General features: G+C 45.3%; 1 protein-coding gene across 2 annotated transcripts; it reads left to right on the top strand.

Annotated features, from left to right (window-relative positions):
* Positions 1-446: 446 nt before the first annotated feature.
* On the top strand, positions 447-24,027 carry eml2 (EMAP like 2). Of its 2 annotated transcripts, XM_079354173.1 has the most exons (22): positions 447-733; positions 10,184-10,414; positions 10,527-10,644; positions 11,118-11,219; positions 17,701-17,729; positions 17,960-18,089; positions 18,298-18,447; positions 18,747-18,816; positions 19,014-19,124; positions 19,218-19,313; positions 19,396-19,530; positions 19,633-19,732; positions 19,851-20,005; positions 20,170-20,295; positions 20,389-20,520; positions 20,629-20,696; positions 20,901-20,989; positions 21,082-21,179; positions 21,452-21,539; positions 21,624-21,719; positions 21,835-21,965; positions 22,422-24,027. In XM_079354173.1, exons 1-22 carry the CDS (start codon positions 610-612, stop codon positions 22,545-22,547), a joined length of 2,505 nt encoding a protein of 834 aa, XP_079210299.1. In that variant the 5' UTR covers positions 447-609; the 3' UTR covers positions 22,548-24,027. The 2 variants fall into 2 exon arrangements, with proteins under 2 accessions (XP_079210299.1, XP_079210300.1); XM_079354174.1 differs by lacking the exons at positions 447-733; positions 10,184-10,414; positions 10,527-10,644; positions 11,118-11,219 and adding an exon at positions 13,111-13,454.
* Positions 24,028-24,741: the final 714 nt, after the last annotated feature.

Raw genomic sequence — 24,741 nt, 5'->3', positions numbered from 1 at the left:
AACAGCGAGGATCCTGTCGCCAAGTCAACCAGAATCAGATAGGTTAATACCGGAACAGGGATTGTTCTGACTTCCAAAATAAGATCATACAGGCCTTAAATTGTAACACGAGAGGATGCAAAAAATAAAATAAAATAAAATACAAAAAACAAACTACTGATCTATTATAGAGGCCAATTATATCTTGAAAAGACTTTGATTTTTATTGAATGGGAAATGTGTAATACCAAAACTGTTTTAATGTCACACATTGTCGACCAGGTAGTGTACAAAATAAAGAAAACTCATCTTTTTTGTTAGATAAAGGAACTTAATCTAACAAAATTTCATTCAAATGAAGTCTATCAAATCTCTTGTAGAATTGTTAAAATGTCTGGAAAAGTCGTGCCTGTCGATATTACCTTTATTTTGAAAGCGGAAGTTGAAATTCCTCCAGTATGTTAACTTGACGCCGGCAGTGGGCCGGAGCGGGAGAGTGAAAAGCAGGGGGAGCTGGGAGCAGGTAAAGGTGTTTGTTTGTCTTGTCTTGTGAATGTGGCGGAGAGACGGGACGCTGCGACGGCGTGAAGAAGAAGAAGAGGGCTGAAAGGAAGACGAAGAAGGAGGCGGATGAGAAGAGGACGAGCTGGGAGGAAAGAAGGAGAGAGGAAAGAGGGAATGATGTCTGAGCGGATCGCTTCGTGTGGGAGCCTGTATGACAGCACCAACCTGCTGCTACAGTACTGCAACAACGGTGAGCAGCTCGTCGTCCACCTCAGCTGACAATCAAAACAAGCTCAGAGGGTTTATTATGAGGAGGATCACCTCACATGCAAAGATGTTGATCAACATCTATTTCATGGAAACATGATTAGATGCATTATAAATAAATGTCGTTAGATTTAAAGGTTAATTTCATTATCTCAGAGATTCTTTGTTTTATTTTGCTATTTTTGGCCGGTTTTATTTTAATGTTGATGCTTTGAGCCTTTCCTGCATATTTTCATGAAAATGTGGACATATGGTTCTCTGACTCTAAACACCACAGTGTGTTGGAATTGCCAGCCTGCTATTGGCTGGGATACCTGATAAGAAAAACAATCAGGCGAGGCGATGCGAGGAACAGAATGTTTTTTTTTTTTTCATTATGTTTTTTTATGTAGTATTTTCTTTTAATGCACTGACATTATGTGTAAGAAATAAGGCGTCACAGTCCAGCCAGATGTTCTGCTGCTGCTGCAGTGTTTTTGGTGTTGCTGTGCAGCATTACAGCGTGCGTGTGGCGTCTACCTTTTGAGATGAAGTTTGCAGGTGTCACTGAGTCAGAGTCGTGAACCTCTATGCCTGGAGTTCCTCCAAACACTCAGCAGCCGTCATCGTGAAAGAGAATCTGTTTCATTATCATATCATTGCTTTGATATTGCATCTTGGATTTTAATGCACAATGTCGCCTCTCTGCAGCCTTGTATCTCCTTATCTGCCACATCCTGCTTTACAAATAAGATGCAAATATATCCGCTCCTGCAGATGGGATCATATCTGTGGTGACAATGGAGGATTGTGGCCGATTAGTCAAATGAGTCTCTGCCAGCCGAGCAGGAAGGTGTCGCTTCCTCCAGCTGTTAGACACTTCATCTCAATCAGTCTCTTGAACGTTCGCTGCTGATGTTGTTAGTCAGGAGTAAACTGTGCGAGGAGCGGCGCTCTGTCCCCCGCAGTCCACTGAACTAAACAGACGGCCATATTGAGCAGCAGGTGCAGAGACAGTGAGGGGTCATGGGAGTCTGGCCGGAGCTGTGCATGTGCTGTGTGTGTTTTCCAACATGTAACATGAGCCACTTGAATCCATTTTGGTGAGTGCTGTGGTCCAAAACCTCCAGCTGGATCCTTCAGATATTCATGTTTGAGATCAACTGTAAGAAAAGCACGAGGTCACCTCACTGAGCTTCACGCTGGATCGACAGATATATAAAAACACAGACTGAAATGAAGCAGGAGCTGCAGGTGGTAGAGCAGCTCGTAGTGACAGACGCTCGTCCAGTGAGGGATCGGCTGCCTCACCTGGGAGTCATTTCTTATTGTTCGCTGAACAACGTGCAGTCTCTGATAATCCAGGCACATTTATCAAGTGTTTATTGGATTTTTTTTTTTTTGGCCGCTCTTTCCCTGTAGATGTGACATTTTCCTTGTTTTTCCGATTTGACATTGAAAGGACACGTGTAGATTAAGAGTGGGTTGAGAAGAAGTCCTTCCTCACATGTTCAGATTTTTCAGGTTGCGTGATTTTGAAATGAAAAGCTGTCTTTTGTGTGGCGGATTCGTCCTCTTATCATTCACACTGTGACCCGTTTCTTTGTGATTAAAGATAAGAAATCACCCAGTGTTGGGCGCCTCGGACTTCAAATCAGGTGTTAAGATCTGCTCTCTGCTCGTATTGTTTCTGAGCTCACGTGATAAAACATGAAGCCGTTCACCGTGCCGTGATGCTGCTGCACCAAACGGGCCCGAGTGGACAGAAGACGGTGACACGGATCAGAGTGTCGATCAGCTTCGTCTGACTCCTTCAGTTTTTAGTCGTGTCCGTCAGTCGGCTTTCTGTCTTTCTTTTCTTTAAGGCCGTCTCGTCCTCTGCCATCTGCGCTCCGTCTGTAACCAGAGACCCTCGACAGAGCCGGCATCAGACCTGCTCTCCACGGACACCTGGTCACGCCTCCAGCCAAAAGCACTCCGTCTGCTTTGTGCCTTTTTATAGAGGTGCCAGTTTGATCAGATGTCTGTGTAAGGTGAGGTCAGGTCAGGCTTCTTTCACTTGACTTAATCTGAATGATCCAGCCAGCGTGGACTTTGAGGAGCAGGAAACAAGACTGAGGATTTGTTCTCCACTCCTTCCCAACGAGCATCAAAAGAACAGCTCTGCCCCTGAAATCAGATTTAGTTTGGTTCTAACATCAACATCAACACAGAGACTCGTGAGGAGTGATTTGAAAATGAGAACGAAAAGCTTCCATTGAAGGAAATTAAAAGTACAACTAAAATACTCCACCGATCAGAAATGTGCAGCCCTGAAAGGCCCCTGGAGGAGGGACCTGCTGGACTTCATTAAGTCCCTGCTCCTCAGGATGACATCACCCTCAGCTCCTGCAAAACAGCTTAAATAAATGCTCTAATCTCCTAATTGACTTCAATCTGCTCCATGCTGCCCCCCCATGGCCTGGCTGGGTTACTGCCACCAACACTACAGTGAAGCTCAGTAAACCCCCCCCCCCTCATGTGGTCAGTCTCACTCTGGTTTCCTCTTTCACTCTCAGATTTAATATGATCAGCAGCAGGGTGAGGAGGAGGAGGAGGAGGACTCTGCTGTGAAGAGGAAGATCTCTCCTTATGGAGCACGCTTCACTTTTAAAGTCCTCATTTATCTTTGTGAAATGTCAGTGAAGACGTATCTCAGTGTACGCTGAAAAACAAACACTGACTCTCTGCATGATGAGGCAACTTTTCCGGTATCTTCCACACAGTGGTTGTGGTTGTATAAATGTGTTGTGAGTGCCTGCAGTGTTACACAGACCTCTCTGTGGGGAGAACGTCCCTGAGCTTCCGGCTGACTGAGAAGAAACGTTCAGTGAGACTCTCTCCATTCGTTAAGAATCAAAAGTCAACCAGCTGAGCTTTATGGACAGCCCTGTCTCTCAGTGTCCGCTCAACTCAGACACTTGACGCTTATTGGGGAAAATTTGCCATCAGCTGAAGTTTGAGCAAGCGGCAAAAATGAAGCGGATGTTAAAAACCTGCAGTTCCTCGAGTGTCCACGTGAGACGGGCAAACAGAAAGTGTAATCCACACAGCCGAATTGAATCCTCTGTTTTTACAGTACAGCAGACGTTAACATGTTCACAGCCTGGAGGAGGGAATGTTTGACTCATTATTTATAGTATTTATAAGACTCAGACGTGAAGTGGTCCATGTTGATTTAGTCCGTGAGTTTGACTAAACACATTTTTAAAACAGAAGCAAATTCTGTGTGAAAAGCTGCATTTTGTTTGGGACTGTTTGAAACAGCGCTGTATACAGACAGGTATGAGGAAATCCACAACACGCAGAGTACACGCGTGTTTGACCACAGAGACGTCTGAGGATCGGTTTGATGGACGGCTTCAGTCTGAAGAGACAAAGACCAGATTGTCTTTTTGTTTTGGCATTTTCACCTGACAGAACCTTCGACATTGTTGTCATGTGTGTTTCTTATCGAAGTAAGGACACGTGACCTGTGTCACCTTGGTGTGTGTGTGTGTGTCTCTTTGTGTGTGTGTGTGTGCGTGTCTCTGTGTGTGTGTGTGTGTGTGTGTGTGCGTGTCTCTGTGTGTGTGTGTGTGTGTGTGTGTCATTGATCCTGGAGTCTGGCTCTGCAGCATCTCTTCCTGGTGGTGCCTGGCTGTGCAGATGCTAATGTTGGTGCAGAGTGTGTGTGTGTGTGTGTGTGTGTTTGGACCTGTGCCATGCTCCACCCCTCCTGCCTCCATCCTCCCAGCCTAACGAGACAGAAAGAGGAGGGAGGAGGAGGATTGATAAAAGGGGGAGGGGAGGATTCAAGGAAGGAGGAGGGGTCCAGGAAGCAATGAGGAGAGAGGAGGAAACAGAGGATGGGAGAAGAGAGAGAGAGTGTGTGTGTGAGTGTGTGTGAGAGAGAGAGAGGAGGCAGTCTGAACGTTGTGTGGAGTACGAGTGTGAGCGAGTGGACGACCCGCCTGAGTGTTCCTCTGTGGACTGACTCACGGGTTGATTGACAGGAGGAGGAACCGGGCTCTTGAGGTGGCAGGATGGCAGGTAGGCGAGACGAGCTTCACCATGAATAATTCATCATCTTATTGGCCTGCGCCGACCTCCCATCATCCATCTCTCCATCTTCCCTCCTCCTCCTGGATTTCATCCTCTGTCTCCGCTCTTCCCTTCACTCCTCAGTTGCTTCTTCCTCCTCTTCATCCATTCATCCTGCTGTCTCTGTGTTTTTATTGTTCCCTCACAGCAGTCATGTGATCCTCGTCAGATCAGCTGGTTTACTTCACAGGACTGTCGGAGAGAGAAGTTATCTTGATATGAGAAATGTGTGTGTGTGTGTGTGCGCGCCTCGTCTGCTGCATATTCAATATGTGTGACCTCTGCTTTCTATGAGAGCAATGACATCTCACTGAGGGGTAACCACTCTTAGTGTGTGTGTGTGTGTGTGTGTGTTTGTGTGTATGTGTGTGTGTGTGATAATTCAAGGGTGAATTGAAAAGCATTTGGCGGTGTTTGGGAACAGGTGTTCTCCTGACACATGAAGGTGAACCTCTCTCTCTCTCTCTCTCTTTGTTCTTCTTCTCGTCTCTGCTCTCTCAGTGTGTGTGTGTGTGTGTGTGTGTGTGTGTGTGTGTGTGTGTGTGTGTGTGTGTGTGTGTGTGTGTGTGTGTGTGTGTGTGTGTGTGTGTGTGTGTGTGTGTGTGTGTGTGTGTGTGTGTGTGTGTGTGTGTGTGTGTGTGTGTGTGTGTGTGTGTGTGTGTGTGTGTGTGTGTGTGTGTGTGTGTGTGTGTGTAATGACAGCTCATGATGTAATTTTTAATTTCCAAATAGTTTTTTATCACCTGTCGGAGACTAAGTGCCTCTAACTGACCTCCAGCTTACGATGACCTGAGGCAAACTTTGACCCTTTGTCCCTCACGTCTTCCCGTCCAGCTCTGACTGAATCGTTCCTCTCGTCAGCTTCATTCTGACAGAACTGAAGATTGAACAGAAGCTGCATGGGTCTGATGCTCTGCACAGTCAACTCATGAAACCTGAATCAAAACAGATTTGACGGGTGTTGTGATTGGATGCAGGACAGGGCCCTCTGTGACTCTCCGTACAAAGAAGAGCCAATCAAACGAGAGCTTAGTCATCCCAAGGATTCCCTCCTCTGTGAGCGGAGACTCGAAGTCAGAAACATCCCAACATCACTCGGACACGCTGAAGTGTGTGTGAGTGTGTGAGTGTGTGTGTGTGTGTGTGTGTGTGTGTGTGTGTGTGTGTGTGTGTGTGTGTGTGTGTGTGTGTGTGTGTGTGTGTGTGTGTGTGTGTGTGTGTGTGTGTGTGTGTGTGTGTGTGTGTGTGTGTGTGTGTGTGTGTGTGTGTGTGTGTGTGTGTGTGCATCATGGATTCGTATCATTTGAAATCAAACATGGTCTTTGTTGTGTCGCTGCTGCAGACGTTTAAGCTGCATGTCCACAAATACAAACAGAGTCTGAAGGTATCGTTACACTCAGAGAAATGATCGTTGTAAATTAAGTGGTAAAAAAAAAGATGCATTTATTTTGGATTCATGATAATAAGGATTCACACTTCACTTCTCAAAGTGTGTAGAAATAATCACTTTTCTTACCTCATGTTTTTATATATAGTGCAGCTGAACTAAAAGTTCAATGATTAATTATGATGGTAAGATTTGAATGTTAACTGGCCACATTACAGAAAGACAAACAAACTGCAGACGGCAGAATAATGTGAACTAATACCACAGTGTGAGATAATAAAAAGGTTTGTTATCTCTGAGTTCACAGCAGCTTAGATAAACAGGATTATTCCTGTTTTTAGTGAATCATTAATCACCTCTCTCTCTCTCTGTCTCGCTCTCTCTCTCTCTCTCTCTCTCTCTCTCTCGCTCTCTCTCTCTCTCTCTCTCTCTCTCTCTCTCTCTCTCTCTCTCTCTCTCCCTCTCCCTCTCTCTCTCTCTCTCTCTCTCTCTCTCTCCCTCTCTCTCTCTCTCTCTCTCTCTTCATCTCCTCCCACCTACAGTTCTGTCTCTCCCACTTCACTCAACGTTGATCTGTTTCTTTCTCTCGCTCAGTTAATTTAAAGCCTGCAGTATAAACAGGATGTATTCATTCCCATATCTAACTGTAACTGTAATGAAACAGGCTTGACTTAATATCTTTGATCAGGTTTTCATTTGAAGAGTTATTGACTCTGAAACATCAAACTTTCATAAAGACAGTTAAAAGTCTGACCGATGTTTCAGAGTCAGACTTTCACATGTTTCACAACCGTGCGGTAGAGTCGCCATCTGTCAACCTGAAGGTCGAGGGTTGATTCCCAGCTCCTGCAGCTACTTGTTTGATGTGTCCTTGGGCAAGACACTTAACCCTGAGTTTCTCCCAGCGTTGTATACAGCCTCAGTGTGTGTGTGTGTGTGTGTGTGTGTGTGTCCATGGACCATTTATGTGTAGACTTTTGAAGGCTCGTTCAAACAGGAAGAGGACTGTACCTGTACTTCATCATTTGTTTGTGAATCTGCTTCTCTGTTTATGAGCACAGAACCAGCTGATCAGTTCTATGTGGACAAGCCGTCTCAGTCCGATCACTCATCAGACGGGTGGAGACATTAAGAAGAGAGCTGCTGTCCGTCACTTCGTTCATGTAAATCTCCTCTGAGCTCTGATCTCTCTATGGAAATCTGCTGCTCCTTTTCCTGCTGCCTCCTTCCTGTCTCATTTGCCTGCAAGATGTGATACAGTAACAGTTCTCCGTGGTCCCCGGCTCAGTTTACAGCGCCGCACTGAAGCATGCTGGGAGAGCAGTGTGCGCTCATGCTGAAGCGGCGTGACCCTTTCGACGTCCGTTATTAAAAAGTTCAAAAAGACGAGATGAATCAGGAAGAGGAGAGTGAGGTCCACGGTGTTCAGAGTCGACAGAGCGAATATTAATTTATGGTTAATATTAATATTAATTAAGGGTCATTATTAATTTGATTTAAGGGAATTAACACAGATTAGACAGAGTGTTTGAGCTGTGATTCTAAAGCTTGTTTTTACGTGTAAACCTTCATTCATGATGAATGATTGCCTTCACCTCGCTCTTTTTAAAACAGTGTCTGGATGAGAACACTTGACTTGAGATTAAAAACATTCGTTAGTCCGAGTCCTGTGAGATATATAAGGTGTTTTGAATTAAAGAGAAATATCTGAAGAATATTGTCAGACACTAAACATTTGACTTCTTTGGGATTTAAAAAAAAAAAAAAAAAAAAAAAGATTGTTTTGGGGGCTTTTACGCCTTTCTTCAAAAAGACTGAGAATAGATGATCATGGAGAGTGTCGAGCATCTTGCACCAAATGTTTTTGACCTTTAAATATGAAACCTGCCTGTAGAGGGCTAAGCCGACACTTTAAGCCACTGAGGCGTTGCACCTGGGTTACTAATTGACTCGCTTTTGTTGCCTTGTTTCATGAATGAAAGTCCACTTGATTCATTGTTGTTGATCATGCCATTGATTTATTTTCATCCATTTAGTCCATTTCCTTGTTTCACAGATCAAACATCACCACAGGTCACCGTGCTTTCCCTGAGCGTTAGCGCTCAAAAACTGTTTTGCCCTTCCGGGTGGAACACTGACCAGTAACAAAGGAAATTGTTACTGGTATAGATATATACAGATATATATATAGATTTAGAAATTGTGACACACCCCGTTAGTTGACAGAACACACACACACACACCCTGCACATTGTAATAATAATCTGCTCTACACTGTCTGAGGACTTTCCCACTTTATATTGTGAAACATCTTCACTTTGTATTGAACTTGTATTATGAGTGAGGACATTGACAGCAGCACAAACAACAAGATGAAAGCATCATGTTGATGGAAGTTTATGAGTCAAAGTAAAAAGAAGGAGATCGATCAGCTGGCTCTGATTGAACATCAAAGTTTAACTCTTTTTTTTTTCTTATTTTGAGTGAAATCAGATCTGAGCACAGAGTTTAGAGATGATCAAGCAGGAAGAATCTGAGATGTTCTTTGAAAAGACAAACATGTTTTTGACTGGAATAATCCGCTCCGGGCTCTTTGCCTTCTCTGACGTAGCTCGCTTCGGTTAAAGTCGTGGTGCTGGGTGGGAGGATGATTAGTCTGGAAAGAATTCAAAATGAGGACGGAGAGATACGAGGGGGGCAGCGAAATGAAAAGCTACAGATTCAGGAAGTCACGGGTTGAAATGATCCACTGGAAGAGGAGAAGGGTGGCGTTGTTGTTGTTGTTGTTTTGCAAGATCTCCAGGAATTAATCAGGAAAAAAAATTGGAGCGCAAAATATCAGTTAGCACATGACGGGGAATCTGTGAGCACGACACGAAGTAAGCAAACAGCCTGATAGCTGCTGTTGTTTTCCCTTCAGGCTGTGACACACTCGAGCAGAGTCTGAATTATTCAATCCAGTCCAGCTTCCTGAGAAACTCAAAACCATGGAGTGACAGAGCAGCTGCAGCCAGTCGACGGTGTCAGTGACACACAGCTCCAGCAGCTGTTTGTGTTTACGTCCAAATAAGACAGAGCACAGATGTGACAGCTCTCAGCTCCTCGTGGATCCTGTTTCCTTGTTTCTCTCCTGTCTCAGCTGACTCTCTCTCACCATCTGCTGTACACACACGGCCTCACAATCCCTCCTCACACACACACACACACACACACACACACACACACTGTCCAGCTTTCAAAGTCGTCGGCACCAAAAATCAAAACAAGCCTCTGTGATCAACCAAATCCATTTCTGTTTCGAGGTAACGTCAAACTACTGGGTCCAAACTGAGACAAACTTCATGTGTTTGACAATCACCTTTTACAGTGACCTTAATGGCTGTTCTGTCACATAGCGCCACCTCCTGGTGAGACGCAGTAAGCCTCGTTTGAAGTTGTGTCCAAAACAAATGAGGACTTCTAAAGACGCGGGTCAGCGATCTCCAACAGGAAGCTCGAGGACAGGTTGACCAAGTGTGTGAAAAATACAATCAATAAATCCCACGACAGTAAACGCACCTTTTCTCACTCTGTATTTATTTGGCCCGTTAAAAAAACAAAAAACAAGTGTAAAGTCGAAATGTTTTGATGTGAATTGAAGATTAAGCGGTGTGATGCAGAAAGCTTGATGTAGACTGTGTAGCGTTTTGTTGAAGTCACGGAGGCTGACGCACTCTGCGTGTGCACACGGCACCATCACGCGTGTGGAGGTGCACGGATCTGTTCAGAGCCCGAGTGATGTCACAACGTTAAGCTCTGAATACTGTTCATCAGTGCTGTTTTGACTGGCAGAGGATGTTGATACACATAAGTCTTATGTATGATATAACCAGATCTATAACATATAAGCAGTCCACAGTGTGAGTATAAAGTCCTGTTCACTAAAATCTCTCCTGTCCCGTCCAGATGACACGGTGTCGGCCAGCAGCAACATGGACATGGAGGACCGGGTCTCACACCTGGAGCAGAGGCTGCAGCTGCAGGAGGACGAGATCCAGCTGCTGAAGGCCGCCCTGGCCGACGCCCTGCGCAGGCTGGGATACTGTGAGGAGCAGAGTGTGGGCGTGCAAACAGCAGGCGCTCACGCTCCGGGGAGGAGGTCTCTGGCTTCCACAGCTTCAGCTCCTCCCACCAAAGGTGAGCGAGGAAAGTGCAGGAAGAGGTGCAAGGGTTAAAAATCAATGAACTTGATACAAGACAGTAGAGAGTACGGGAACACACACGTTAATGATGCTGCGTTACCTTTCAGTGCGTCAGCTCCTGCAGGCTCTTCCCTCCAGACCTCTGAGTAACGGCTACGTGCAACAGAAACGCCTCCTCTCCTCCCCGTCCTCTCCGAAGAAGGAGGTGCTGCAGTCCATCAAGAGGTACACAAACTGTTCTTTACGCTTCATCTCAGGGAGGAAGCTGCCGGCCTTAAAGGAGCCCGCGGGTTACATTTTTTATAAACATGTAGAAACAAAAGGGTGTGAAAGTACACACACACACACACACACACACACACACACACACACACACACACACACACACACACGTCTGTTTTTTTTTTTTTTTCTGTTTTTAAAAACGCAAAACAGAGAGCTGAAATCTGAAGACTTGAATCTGATATTATACAACAGACGCTCGGCATCATCTGACACTTTGGTTTGAATGTGAAGAAAGTTTCCCCTGTCGTCTTACAGCTTCTCACAGCTGGTTTCATTCATTTAGACGTCATCTGACCAGTGAAATAAAAGAAGAGCTGCTGGTTTATTTCTAGCAGTGTCCTTGGGGAGTCGAGTTGGAGAAGTTAATTAGGTTTATATATCAGAAAACACACTGTCCCCCCTCCTTCTCCCAGGAAGAGCATGTCCACAGAGCGCCTCACGCTGGTGAGGAGAGAGATGGGAGCAGAGAGTCGGAGTCGAACCACCTCCTCCAGCAGCTCCTCCGGAGGAAAAAGGTAACCGCTGTTTCCACCCGTCTTCTATAAATGATTGATACACACCAGGCTAATTGTATCACAGATTTATTTATATATCAGACCATTAGCTTTAATTGGAGTTTCATTATGTTACACTAGCAGTTCTCTGTCACCAGCAGAGGGCGCGACATGGATTCAAACGAGCGTCATCACTCTGCAGAGAGGTGATGCTCGTTACTTTTTTCCATCTCGACGTCTTTTTGTAAATCTTTTCATCAAGTGTTCGATAACTACATCGACCTCTACACACTGAGCATCGATCTAAGAACGCTATGTGCCGATATGTCGATGTGAGATGTTGTTGTGGGGCAGAAAAGAAGAGCTTCTGCTTCTCCTCCCATCAGCGTCCGTGTGGATGCTTTTCAAGTCTCTAAAGTTTGAATCTCACTCGCAAAGTATTTTTCCTTCTAACTCATCAGAGAGAGATTCTGCACGTCATCGCAACCATCGCAGCGTCAGCACTTCCTGTTTGCCCGCAGACGTCTACATGAATTATGTTTTACAGTTGATGCCTCAGCTGTGTGTCAGACAGACAGAGACGTTGATCACATGTCGTCAGTAAACAAAGCCTGAGGAACTTCACTGAAGTCTTCTGTGTTTTATCCTCCTCTCTTCTGAACAGTTTGACCTCCTCCCTCTCCTCTTCCTTTACTTTTACCTTACCTTTCATTTCCTCTTTCTTAGCCTGGTTTCTCCTTTTCTCTTGTTTACTTGTTTCTACTTTTCTCTCCTCAAGATGTCTTTAGTTTACTTCTTCTTTCTTTTCCTAAAATGTCTTTGTTCCCTATCTTCTCCTTTCCTTTTCATTCCTTTCCTTTCCTTTCCTTTCCTTTCCTTTTCATTCCTTTCCTTTCATTCCTTTCCTTTCCTTTCCTTTCCTTTCCTTTCTTTCCTTTCATTCCTTTCCTTTCCTTTCCTTTCCTTTCCTTTCCTTTCCTTTCATTCCTTTCCTTTCCTTTCCTTTCCTTTCCTTTTCATTCTTCTCCTTTCCTTTCCTTTCCTTTCCTTTCCTTTTCATTCTTCTCCTTTCCTTTCCTTTCCTTTCATTCCTTTCCTTTCCTTTCCTTTCCTTTCCTTTCATTCCTTTCCTTTCCTTTCCTTTCCTTTCCTTTCCTTTCCTTTCCTTTCCTTTTCATTCTTCTCCTTTCCTTTCCTTTCCTTTCATTCCTTTCCTTTCCTTTCCTTTCCTTTCCTTTCATTCCTTTCCTTTCCTTTCCTTTCCTTTCCTTTCCTTTCCTTTCCTTTTCATTCTTCTCCTTTCCTTTCATTCCTTTCCTTTCATTCCTTTCCTTTCCTTTCCTTTCATTCCTTTCCTTTCCTTTCCTTTCCTTTTCATTCTTCTCCTTTCCTTTCCTTTCCTTTCATTCCTTTCCTTTCCTTTCCTTTCCTTTCATTCCTTTCCTTTCCTTTCCTTTCCTTTCCTTTCCTTTCCTTTCCTTTCCTTTCCTTTCCTTTCCTTTCCTTTCCTTTCCTTTCATTCCTTTCCTTTCCTTTCCTTTCCTTTTCATTCTTCTCCTTTCCTTTCATTCCTTTCCTTTCATTCCTTTCCTTTCATTCCTTTCCTTTCCTTTCCTTTCCTTTTCATTCCTTTCCTTTCCTTTCCTTTCCTTTCCTTTCCTTTCATTCCTTTCCTTTCCTTTCCTTTCCTTTCATTCCTTTCCTTTCCTTTCCTTTCCTTTCCTTTCCTTTCATTCCTTTCCTTTCCTTTCCTTTCCTTTTCATTCTTCTCCTTTCCTTTCATTCCTTTCCTTTCATTCCTTTCCTTTCATTCCTTTCCTTTCATTCCTTTCCTTTCCTTTCCTTTCCTTTCCTTTCCTTTCATTCCTTTCCTTTCCTTTCCTTTCCTTTTCATTCTTCTCCTTTCCTTTCCTTTCATTCCTTTCCTTTCCTTTCCTTTCCTTCCTCTCTTTCCATTCCTTGGTTTTGCCCTTTAGCTCCTCTCCTCTATCTTTCTGCTGAAGGATCTCCTTTCCACTCATGCGTAGACTAGTTAGAGGGGGGCGTAGTTACAGGCAGGGGGGGGAGTGGTCTTCCCAGTCAGGAAGTGCGTTGTGATTGGATGATGGCCTCCTCAGGCTGGGCTAAAGTTTGCAGAGAGAAGGAGGAAGTCGGTGTGTTGCTGTGGCTGTTAGTCGGGACAGGAACATTCGTGCCTGCTCGCCTCAGTGAACTGTTCCTCTAACGGAAACCTGCAGACATGAAGAGGTCGTCCAGGTAAACAGCAGCTTTATTTATCACACCTTCAGTGATTAACAGAGACAGCAGGACTCTTTAGACAGAGGACTTTTTAAAGCTTTTATAAGAGAAAAACTTCTTCATAAAAAAAGAATGAAGTGTGTCTTCATAGCTTGTTGTAGTCTTTGGGCTTCATCTGTTTGAGCTGCTTTTGAATGAGGATGTTAAACTTCTGTGTCACACCCAGCTTGTGCTTCATTTCTTCTTCTCTCATATTTAAAACTAGTTTATAGCTTGCACTATGAACTCAGTGTGGTTTGCTTTGTCAAATGTTTCCAGGCTTCACCATCTTCTCCACCCTCACCAGCTGTGAGGAATTATTTCAGTCTGGAAAAAAAAAGCTAACATAGTTTGAGTGTGGCTGCAGGCAGCCTGAGGAAGTGGTGCTGTTTTATGAAACCGTTGTCACGCACGCTGTTTCCCCGTCGATAACGAGCCGCTGCATAGTAACAGGAATACACAAGAGGCGACACACAGTTGTTGTGTTGCTGTGGGTCAAAAGAAAACACAAACATGTGATTTTGATCAGAGTAAGTCAGAACGAGTCGCCTTTTTAAATCTGCTGCATCTTCTGAAGTCTCTCATGAAGTCATCTAAACTGTCTTCATGAATCATCCGTGTGGCTCTTTTCTCTCCAGGCTTAATGAGGATTTTGCATGTGGTGAAACTTGCGCACGCACACACACACACCCACACACACATTTGAGACACGAGTCACTCTGTGCTCAGCAGATCCGTCCGTCTTGTTCTCTCGATTGTGATCTCCTCTGACAGCAGACTGAAGCGCAGCTCTGCTCCCTTTAAATAGTTTTCTAAAGGGATTCTAATTAATCCATTAACTGCTTCAACATGCACAGAGCTTCTTCTAAAGACGTCCGGCAGCACGACCGGCCGCAGACAAGAGGCTGCAGCAGTGACGTGTTTCTGCTCAGTGTGCAGAAACACTGATAAAATTGATCCTGCTTTACATGCCTCAGACATGATCAATATCAGCACAAACATCTGGACCAGTGCTGCCTCTTCGTCTCGTGTGAAGAGGATGAGTTTTGTCCCTCTGGTCTGAACTTGTCCTTTCATGTTCACTCTTTGCTTTCACCTCTGTGTCATGTGACAGGAAGGATGAAAAATACTCAAAGATGATTTCTTCTTTGTTCATGATTGTTGCCCGAACACGGCCGGTGTGAAACCTGCACAAAAAAAAAAAAAAAAAAGAGCCCCTCCCCTTCTCTCTCGTGTTGACTCTGCTGCCGCACTAACCTCATTTCGATCCAGTAATGTGGACAGAAGTTCAGTAATATGTTAGTGAAGATGATCAGATGCTTTTGTGTCCATTAACTGAACCGCTGCAGTACTTCAGCCATAATGGAGACCAGGAAATGGACACACACACACACACACACACACACACACCATAATTCCCAACGCGCCCACATCTCCTCTCTCCTTTCCTCTCCTCTCCTCTCCTTTCCTTTCCTCTCCTCTTCATCCACACCCTAACATTCAGTGAAGTTCTGGACTCATATGCTGCACAGTTTGATGATAAAATATAACTATTTTTATTATTGATTGTGTTTCAAAGCAAGTCAAACTTTTTAAACCAGCAAGAATTAAAAAGACGTTAAAAATATATTTTTTAGAAGAAAAGGTGCAAAAACCATGAAATGATGAAGTTTTATCAAATCAAAGAATGCCAATTATGATTCATAAATCAGCTTGCTCCGGTCCTTGAACCTTTATGATAAAGTTTGTTCACACTGACGGACCTGTAGGACTGTTATTCTTTCAGAGATCCGGGCCCAGCGGCTGAGCGCCAGGCCGGACGGCGAGGGATTAGCAAACACAACTTTGTTTTTGAATGTGAACTGTGAACAGAATGAATCTGATTCGTCGTTATCGAACCCTGCTGAGCTGCAGGAAAGGGTCACGTTCAAATCTGTGTGTGTGTGTGTGTGTGTGTGTGTGTGTTGTTCTCATCAGCTGCCTGGCTCTCTCTGTACCTACTACCACGGCTTAAGCAAACGTCTGCAGAGCCTGTCCAGACCTCACAGACAGCGCTCACTTCTTCTTTGTCTGGCTATCTAAAAAGGTCTGAAACTTTCAGGGGAGCTTTCAGACTCCAAATCAACGTCACACTTCTCGATGAAACCAGAAAACTTCAACTTGATGCTTTGAAACCGTGAAGAGTCTCTGCTGCTCATTAGTCCTCCTTTTTTTGTTTTTACTACAAGCAGCCAGACATTGTGAGCGCTCCGTTCAGAGCTGCATGTTAATGAGCGCTGTGTTTGTGGGACTGCAGCCACGCGGGCTGGAGACGCACAGCTATGCGCCCTGTGAGGCTGCCAGTCTCAGTAATTACTCGGCCTGAAACAATCTTGTTTGCTTATTGGCTAGAAGCGGGGCCGCGCCTCATCTCCCCTGGCAGACACACACACACACACACACACACACACACACACACACACACACACACACACACACACACACACACACAGTTGAGGAGACAAACAGGCCTTTATGTGGCTGTTTTAAAGAGCCAACACTCAGCCTGGTCGCCTCGAGCTGCACTGACGCACAACAGACACAGTCAGCCCCTCAGATCTGAGTCTTTGTGTTGTGTTCAAACACACACATCAACAATACATCTTTTCCTTTTAACCTCTTGATTCTTTGTAGCGGTGAACCTGCTGAATCTTCTCTCAGGTAAACTCCCTGTTAAACAAATGTCAGGGAGACAGAAAGACACGCACGGTACCTCCGGGAGTTTAATGAACAAACGTGTTTGCGTTCAGCGTCTGTCAGTGACTGTGTCGTGTGTCGTGTGAAAAAAAAAAAGTGCTGAACACGAACACCTTCCTAATCAAATAAAACACACAACCCGTTCACTGAAACATCTCTCTGCATGTGATGACACCTGACTGTGCGTTTTCTTTATTCACAAACTTGGTGGCTTGAGTTTGAATCCTCATCAGATCCTTCAGTACATCAACCAGCTGCAACATTTAACCTCTTCAGTGTTTCACTAATGTAGTCACACGCCTGTGGAAAACTCTTATTTAACGAAGCTGACGTGTTGAATTCACGCTAACTTTCCTGCTACATCAGTCATAAATCTAAATGCCAGTTTTACACCGGACCATCCGTCTGCTGTTTCCTGCCGCTGAGCAAACCGTTATCCCACCTTGTCTTATCAAACCTCTGTTGCCATGGTGACATCCACCTGACAGCTGAGGCAGCGTCTCAACAGCTTGACGATCTGATTGGTTGACAGCATTCCCTGACGGGTTAGGCTGAGTGGTCAGCAGGATGGTGAAAGGCTCAGCGGGCGGTCCTGATTGGTTGACAGACAGGCTGAATCAGGAGCAGCTGACGAGGCAGTTGCAGGTTTGATTGACAGCTCTGATAATGGCCGACTGTCTGGTTGTCATCTCGGATTTTAAATGTGAAGAGGTGAACAGTGCTGAGCTCCGATCCTCCTCGTGTGGACACACAGAGTGAACACGTCTCTGTTTACTCTTTAAAAGACACCTGTCCTCTTTCTCCTTCTTTAAGACCGTCATGTTTGAGCTCTTGTTTCCACACTCGCTCTGTGTATTTAACGTTATCTTAATCTAACAATCTCACTCAGCACACAGTGCACTTTCATTTGCTGCTAAGAGGACGATGCAGTGTGTGAAGAGGTGTGTTTCACATGTTTGCACATTCGAAGAAGAAATAAAGTCCTTTAAACGTTGTTTTAAGGTTCATGGGACTGAAGGAGGTTTTTACCAGCCTGTCATGTCTGCAGACTTTGACGATGTGTTTAACTGCACATTGAAACGTTGCACACAGCGCCTCACTGGAACATGCTGCATGTTTGTTTTCTTGTTCCGTGAGTTAAACATTTTGATGATTGAAAAGCTTAATTTCATACATTTGGTGAATGCAAAAAAAAAAAATCCAGCTATGTAAGATTCACATAGACAGACTATAATACTCCTGGGACCTGAACCCTGAGTCCACCATCTTACTCAGAGGCTGCAGGAGGAAGAGAGCGGTCTGGACTCATGATGGGGTTTCTGCTGACGGAGCTCAAACATTGTTATTGTGCAGTTAATGTGACGCTGAGTGATGAGGGTGCAGCCTGTAAAGCCAGGAATAAATAATTCAGAATGCTATAGGAAGGCCTGGTGTCATGGAACAACCCTCGCCGCAGACATCTCAATACTTTTCTGTCTTTCTGTTGCAGCAAATCCAAAGAATGCACCCTCAATGCAGGTAAGGAAAGTTTTCCTTTTTACCGTCCTCTTGCTTTCCAGCCCATGTCCTTCCCTCTGAATCCCCTCTATGTCACAAAGAGCACCATCTTTCAACTGGCTCAAAAGTCAGCACAGATCCTGAATCTCACTTTTGTTTCTCTTCATACAGTGCTGGTATGTTTTTAAAGAGTCACCTTCTCTCTCTCTCTCTCTCTCTCTCTCTCTCTCTGTCTCTCACACTCTCTGCAGAGGACGGCTACGTGAGGATGTTCCTCCGAGGTCGGCCTGTCACCATGCACATCCCGGACCAGCAGAGGGAAAGCTACAGCCTGGACCAGAAGGTGGCGCTCCCTGACCGCAAGCTCAAACTGCAGTGGGTGTATCCTTCAGACCGAGGAAGTTCTGGATTAATAATAGCTTCTTTACAATTTAGAAATGAAAGGAAGAATGAATGAGGGATATAAAAATCATTACCTTTAATTTTTAAGACAAACCTAAAGACAGGAATATGAAACTGTTGTTTTTACTCGGGCACCGTGCTCGGCGCAGATTCACTCAGTTTGTTCCCTGAATGAAGTGATGATCAGTTACGGATACCGTGGACGCGACTGCCGCTCCAACCTCTACCTGCTGCCCACGGGGGAGATCGTCTACTTCAACGCCTCGGTGGTGGTGCTTTACAACACGGAGGAGCAGCAGCAGCGACACTACCTCGGACACAACGACGACGTCAAATGGTGAGAAGAAGTGAACGGTGTCCCGTGTGAGGACGGATTTTTCAACGTTTTAGTTTTGGGCTTCTTGTGCCTGTTTGAGTGAGAGAGAAATCCCCCCTACAGTGAGAGGAAGCACATTATTAGGCAGTGTATGTTTCAGAAGTCAACGCTTTGATAGTGCTTCGACTTCTTTGACTTCTGTGTTCAATCAACAAAAACAAAGTTCAGCTCACAAACAGACGACGCAACTAGGAGTGTAAAAAAAGTCAAATCACGTATGCACTGATTTTTTTTCTCTTTTTTTTTCGCTCTGTTCACAGCCTGAGCGTGCATCCCGACATGGTTACCATAGCAACTGGGCAAGTGGCTGGAAACTCAAAAGACGGAAAGGTACTTTAATAAACGCACTTTATTTTACTGCTGCACATTTACATCATGAACGTGCACGGACTAAGATTCTGTTAAGATCTGGTTTTCTGTCAACGCGCTTATCGACGAGTTCATCGCACTGTTCAGAATATTTCAATTCTCACATTTGGTTTCACTCTGTTTGCCTTCCTCTTCTTCTTGTTTCTCCGTCTGCTCAGCTGCTGCCTCCTCATGTCCGTGTTTGGGACTCTGTGAGCCTCAACACGCTCCACGTGCTCGGGATGGGAGTGTTCGACAGAGCCGTCACCTGCGTGGCTTTCTCCAAGTCGGTAAGCAGCTCCACTTCCTGTCCAGCGTTCGGTCATTCATCGGATGGTTTACGAGTTTAAAGGCTTACCTGACGTCTTTGCTTTTTGCCTCAGAATGGCGGCACCTTCCTCTGCGCTGTGGACGACGCCAACGATCACATCCTGTCGGTCTGGAACTGGCAGAAGGAAAAACAAGTGGCGGATGTCAAGGTACGCTCGAGCTGTGACCTCCTGACCCCGTTCACATTCACACAGCTGCATCTTTATCTTCACGCTGCTCTCGTCTCTGCAGTGCTCCAACGACTCCGTGCTGGCTGCCGTCTTTCATCCCATGGATGCAAACCTGATCGTCACCTGCGGAAAATCTCACATCAACTTCTGGACCATGGAGGGAGCCACGCTCGCCAAGAGACAGGGCCTGTTTGAGGTACGACCCCTCAGCTTCACTCAGATGATACACTTTGTTTGGATTTACTGCGAACGCGTTTCTCAAATGAGCCGCACAATCCTTCCCTCTCTCTCTCTGTAGAAACATGAGAAACCAAAGTATGTGTTATGTGTGGCGTTTGCTGAGAACGGAGACGCCATCACAGGAGACTCCAGTGGAAACATCTACGTGTGGGCCAAAGGTAGAGTTAAGTCGATGACTCACAATGACGCCGCGCCTCTTGGTTGGATCTTGCAGATGTTCAACCGACAAACATGAGAAAGACTAAAAAGCCTCCCTCCCTTTGTTTTGATTGACAGGTGGTAACCGTATCACTCATCAGGTGTCGGGGGCCCACGAGGGCGGGATCTTCTCTGTTTGTGTGCTGAAGGACGGCACCTTGGTGTCCGGAGGAGGGAAGGACCGCAAGGTGGTGCTGTGGAACCACGACTACAGAAAGCAGGCTGACATGGAGGTGAGAGAGAGAGAAGAGAGTCGGTTCAGATTCTCCTTCAGTTTCTCTGCTGAGATGGAAACAAGGTCTTGATTTTTCGACAGTTTGGGCGTCGTAAAGCGCCGACTCTGACCTACGTGAGATGCTCTTCTTACTTGGAGTCTGTTCTGCGTGTTGTGATTCAGGTGGGCGAGTCGTTCGGACCTGTTCGGGCTCTGGCTGAAGGGAAACCCGGAGAACTCTTTGTAGGAACCACCAAGAACGCCATCATCCGAGCCGCCTTCCCTGACACTTTGACTCCCATCGTGCAGGTAAACGCAGACGCGCTGGTTTCTGTCGACGACCGGCACGCGGTGGTCGTTTGTTTTTGGTTTTTTTGAGCTCTCGGCTCTTCTGTATCGCAGGGTCACACAGACGAGCTGTGGGGTCTGGATGTTCATCCCTCCATGGAGCAGTTTGTCACCTGCGCCCAGGACAAACAGGTTCACCTCTGGGACACCAACTCCCATCAGCCCCTGTGGAGCAAGACCATCGAGGTGATTCAAGCCTCCTGACCTGAGGGTTAGAAGATAAACCACAAAGAGTGCATTTTGTTTGATGATGAATAACATGAACTAATGAACTCCGCTCCCTCCGTGCTCCAGGACCCGGGGAGGTCTGCAGGTTTCCATCCCAGCGGGGCGGTTCTAGCTGTGGGGACCATGACTGGAAGGTCAGTGTTACAAATCAGAAACACACACACGCCATCTGTTGATCAAGATGATAAGTCATGTATAGCGTGTTTTAATGCTTTAGTCAACATCACGTTTAAAAGAAGAAATTAACGACGGATCAATTGTTTTTAAACAGGAAATAATAGGACATGAGTAACTGAGCGGCTGATTAAAGTGTGTGTGTGTGTGTGTGTGTGTTACAGGTGGTTGGTGCTGGACACTGACACCAGGGATCTGGTTTCTATGCACACAGATGGAAATGAGATCATTTCCAATGTGAAGTACTCTCCAGGTAAAACACCTGCTCAGATCGCTCAGACACATCCACGAAGTCTTCAGTTTGAAGTTTTGAAACGTTAACCCTTTGCTCGCTTGTCCCTTCAGACGGTAACTTCCTGGCTGTTGCTTCCCATGACAACTTTGTTTACATCTACGCTGTGACGGAGAACGGTCGGAAATACAGCCGTGTGGGGAAATGCACCGTGAGTGTACACGCTAACACTAACGTTTTTAAACTCAGTACATGATGTTTATTTAAAGCGTTAGCAGCTGTAGTTTGTCCAATCAGGCTGTCACATGGGGCGTTTGAGTCCTAGTGGTTAGTTAACGTGCCACATGTCCAGCGGCTCCTGTCCTTAAAGCGGGACGCCCCGTGTTTGAATCCGAGCCGTCTTCTTTGCAGCTCATCATTTCACTCTCTCTCCTCACATCCTGTGAGATACCTCATTATTACTTCAACTGCTTTTTGGTTCAGGGTCACTCGAGCTTCGTCACCCACCTGGACTGGTCTTCAGACAGCCAGTTCCTCGTCACCAACTCAGGAGACTACGAGATCCTCTTCTGTAGGTCCTCCTCCTCCTCGTCTCCAAGCATTTCACGCTATTGTCTTAAAATATGTTTCATAAACACACCTTGTTTTTTGTCAGGGGAGGCATCCAGTGGTAAACATGTGACCAACATGGACACAGTGCGTAACCAGGAGTGGGCCACTTCCACCTGCACCCTGAGCTTCAACACCTTCGGTTTGTCCATCAAACACAGCTGACATGTCTGTCGTTTAAAAAGCCTCGCAGCCCGTCTAATGTGACACTTTTCTGACTTTCTCTCTGTCCCTTCATCTTGTCGTTTGTCTCTCAGGAGTTTGGCCCGACGGAGCAGACGGCACCGACATCAATGCCGTGTGCAGGTCACATGACGGATCCCTGTTGACCTCTGCTGATGACTTTGGCAAAGTGCACTTGTTCTCCTTCCCCTGCTCTCAACCAAGGGTCAGTTAGTTCACACTGTGTTAGCACGTCGGTGTCTGTGTTTGTAACAACCACTGTGAGACACAATGAAAGTGTTTAGTTCTGCTTACAAACACGTTCAGGCTCTTCTACCTTTATTGTGTAGTTTCACCATTCAAACAATTAAACCGGAGCTGTAAACTTGATTATGCATTCAGACAATCTGGCTGCGATTAAGCACACAAAACTCAGCAGCTGTAAAGCGTTACAAAATGTAGTAAATGTTTAAAAGTCTCGTGAAATGTTTCTCGTTGAACAAACAACCTGCAATTATTTGTGCTTCAGCAAAACTGTCACAGACGCAGAAACAGTTTGTTGCTCACTGTCAGTGTTTCCCATCTGAAGGTGATATTTTGTACAGGAATGGATTTAATCAGAATATTTAGCCCAATAATCAAAGACCTGACGTCTCCCTCTCTGCCCCGCCCACACCTCTAGGCTCCGAGCCACGAGTACGGTGGCCACAGCAGTCACGTGACCAACGTTGCCTTCCTGCACGACAACAGTCACCTGATCTCCACCGGCGGGAAAGACACCAGCATCCTGCAGTGGGTGGTTGCCTAGGCGACAGCTTCCTCCCGGACCTCCCGTCACCTTTTCACTGTTCTCTCCTCCTGCCACCAGGGGGCAGTCACTCCTCTGTGCCTACCTGAAAAAATATTAAAGAAACACACTCACACACAGCTCCGCCGACCCGCAGACCACGTGATCGTAGTAATAAAAATCAAATTATTTAGTGTCCTGCTGTTTGTGATAGAATGTAGAGAAGATGATTTGTTGCGATGCAGGAAGTGAGTCCTAAATGTACCCATAAAAACAAACTACTGTAACACCAGAGCAGCTGCTGGTGACCACACGGTCAACCTGTGGCTTTAGCATTAGTACTAACTGTGCCTGAACTGTATTAACCTTTAACCCCCTTAAAAAAATGGAGGTCCACATATTTGAATGAAAATGTGTTTTTGCAAGCTTTAGTTTACTCATCGTGGATTCTTTACCGTTGATTTGACCATTTGTGGATCGATGTCCCGGAGGTTATTAACAGGCTCGTGTTCATGCTTTAGAGATGAATATTTGCATCTTTAACCTGCAGCATCAAGCAGCTATTGCTTTCCTCTCATTCCCTCGGCATGCTGTGATCACAGCTGCCTCCAGTTTGGCTTGAGGTGGATGGATTCATGTGTAAAATGCATACATCATAATAGAGTTCATACTCGATGCATGGGAGCTAACGGATTCTTAGAAGGGAGGGGGAAATGCACGTTTGAAGCTGACAGGCTTGTTGAACTTTGTTGTAAAGTTTACACATTTTACATCGACCTTTAAAACGTCACGTCCGCTCTGCGTTCAGGTGAGTGTTCCCTCTCTCCTGGCGTGAGAAATCCAAACGTGACGCCTTCAGACCTGTGACTTGACTTCTGCTGGAGTTTAGTGCAAACAGAAAGAAAGCTCTATAAGGTTTGAGTCCGAGCTCCTGTGAGTTACCTTTTCTCCACACGTGTTAGGGAAGCATGATGTTTGTATGTTATACTGAGCTGACCTGACGCACCTGAAGATTGTAGAAAGACTTCATAAAACAGGTGTTGTTATTCCACTTTAAAAACTATGATTATAACCTAACTGCCTTGTCATCGAAGCGACCCTCCTCCCTCCACATGATCTCCAAAGTGATTGCAGAATGTTTGGCAGTATTGTCGCCCCTCCGGCTGCTGTGTTTCTGATGGTACTGCTGTATTACTGTACGCGTGCTTTGAAAGGCACTAGATGGCGCTACATTTCAAGAGAACGAGCATGACTGAGGCTATCCTCCTCCTGTAGACGCTGCTCATGTTGCAAAGGTCCATAGAGTTAATATATGTATGAAGCAGTATATCCAAGTGGCTGTGGTATTTTAATATTGAAGTATAACAATGATGGATGTGATTATATTCTCGTGGCACTTTTAGTGATTTACAGAAGAGTGATGTAGGCTGCTGTGCTGTTGAAGTGAGCTTGAGCTTTGCCTTCTTCTCTTTTGTTAATAAAGTTTTTACCCAACTACTCACATCAGACTCCTTTATTCTTTTTAATGGACGGACGGACGGACGGGGGGGGCTGATGTGTCTGCTCATGTCAGTTTAAATCCTATAAAACATACAAAGGCCCTTCTTATCATGCCTTAGCGTTAAGCTAGTTTAAACCTGGTAAACGGATATTATGCTACCTCAAGTTAATTCTGTGCCAAACTTTAAATAAGGAATAAATTCTGCTCTTCTTAATTATATTGTAACAGAAATATGTTGAGCAGTCAAAGTGGAGCAGGAGAGTTTCTGATGAGAGGAAGGATGAGGTAGTCTCAGGCGTACGACGCTGCAGAGAAGGGAGAGAGTCACTCCTGGTTATCTGGATCTGTTTGTGACAGTTCACTAGGGCTCGCAGCAGGAACCACATGACGCCCCCTCCCATCAGATCTAACTCCAATAAGTCGGTATGAAATCATTGAAAGCCGGAGACGACGTCAATCACACTGCCGTACAGGCGGAAATGCTAAATGGAAGATCTCTCATCGAATCACTGTTGGAAAAAGTCTGAAAATCTAAATTCTTCTTTACGCTTCTTTCAGCTCCATAAATCCTAAAACAAACTTAAGTGTCCATGACAGACGGCAGTCCCTCTGATAGGAGGAAGGTCGTCACACCTGCTTTAATGATTCTTCAGATTTAAAGGTCTCTCGTCCGTCTCTGCAGAAACACATCAGCGGTGAAGGTTTTCTGGCGCT

The sequence above is a fragment of the Symphodus melops genome, assembly GCF_947650265.1.
Source record: "Symphodus melops genome assembly, chromosome: 10".
In the NCBI taxonomy this organism is placed as follows: Eukaryota; Metazoa; Chordata; class Actinopteri; order Labriformes; family Labridae; genus Symphodus; species Symphodus melops.
Note: the sequence above shows the minus strand (reverse complement) of the source record. Positions and strands in the feature narration are given on the sequence as shown.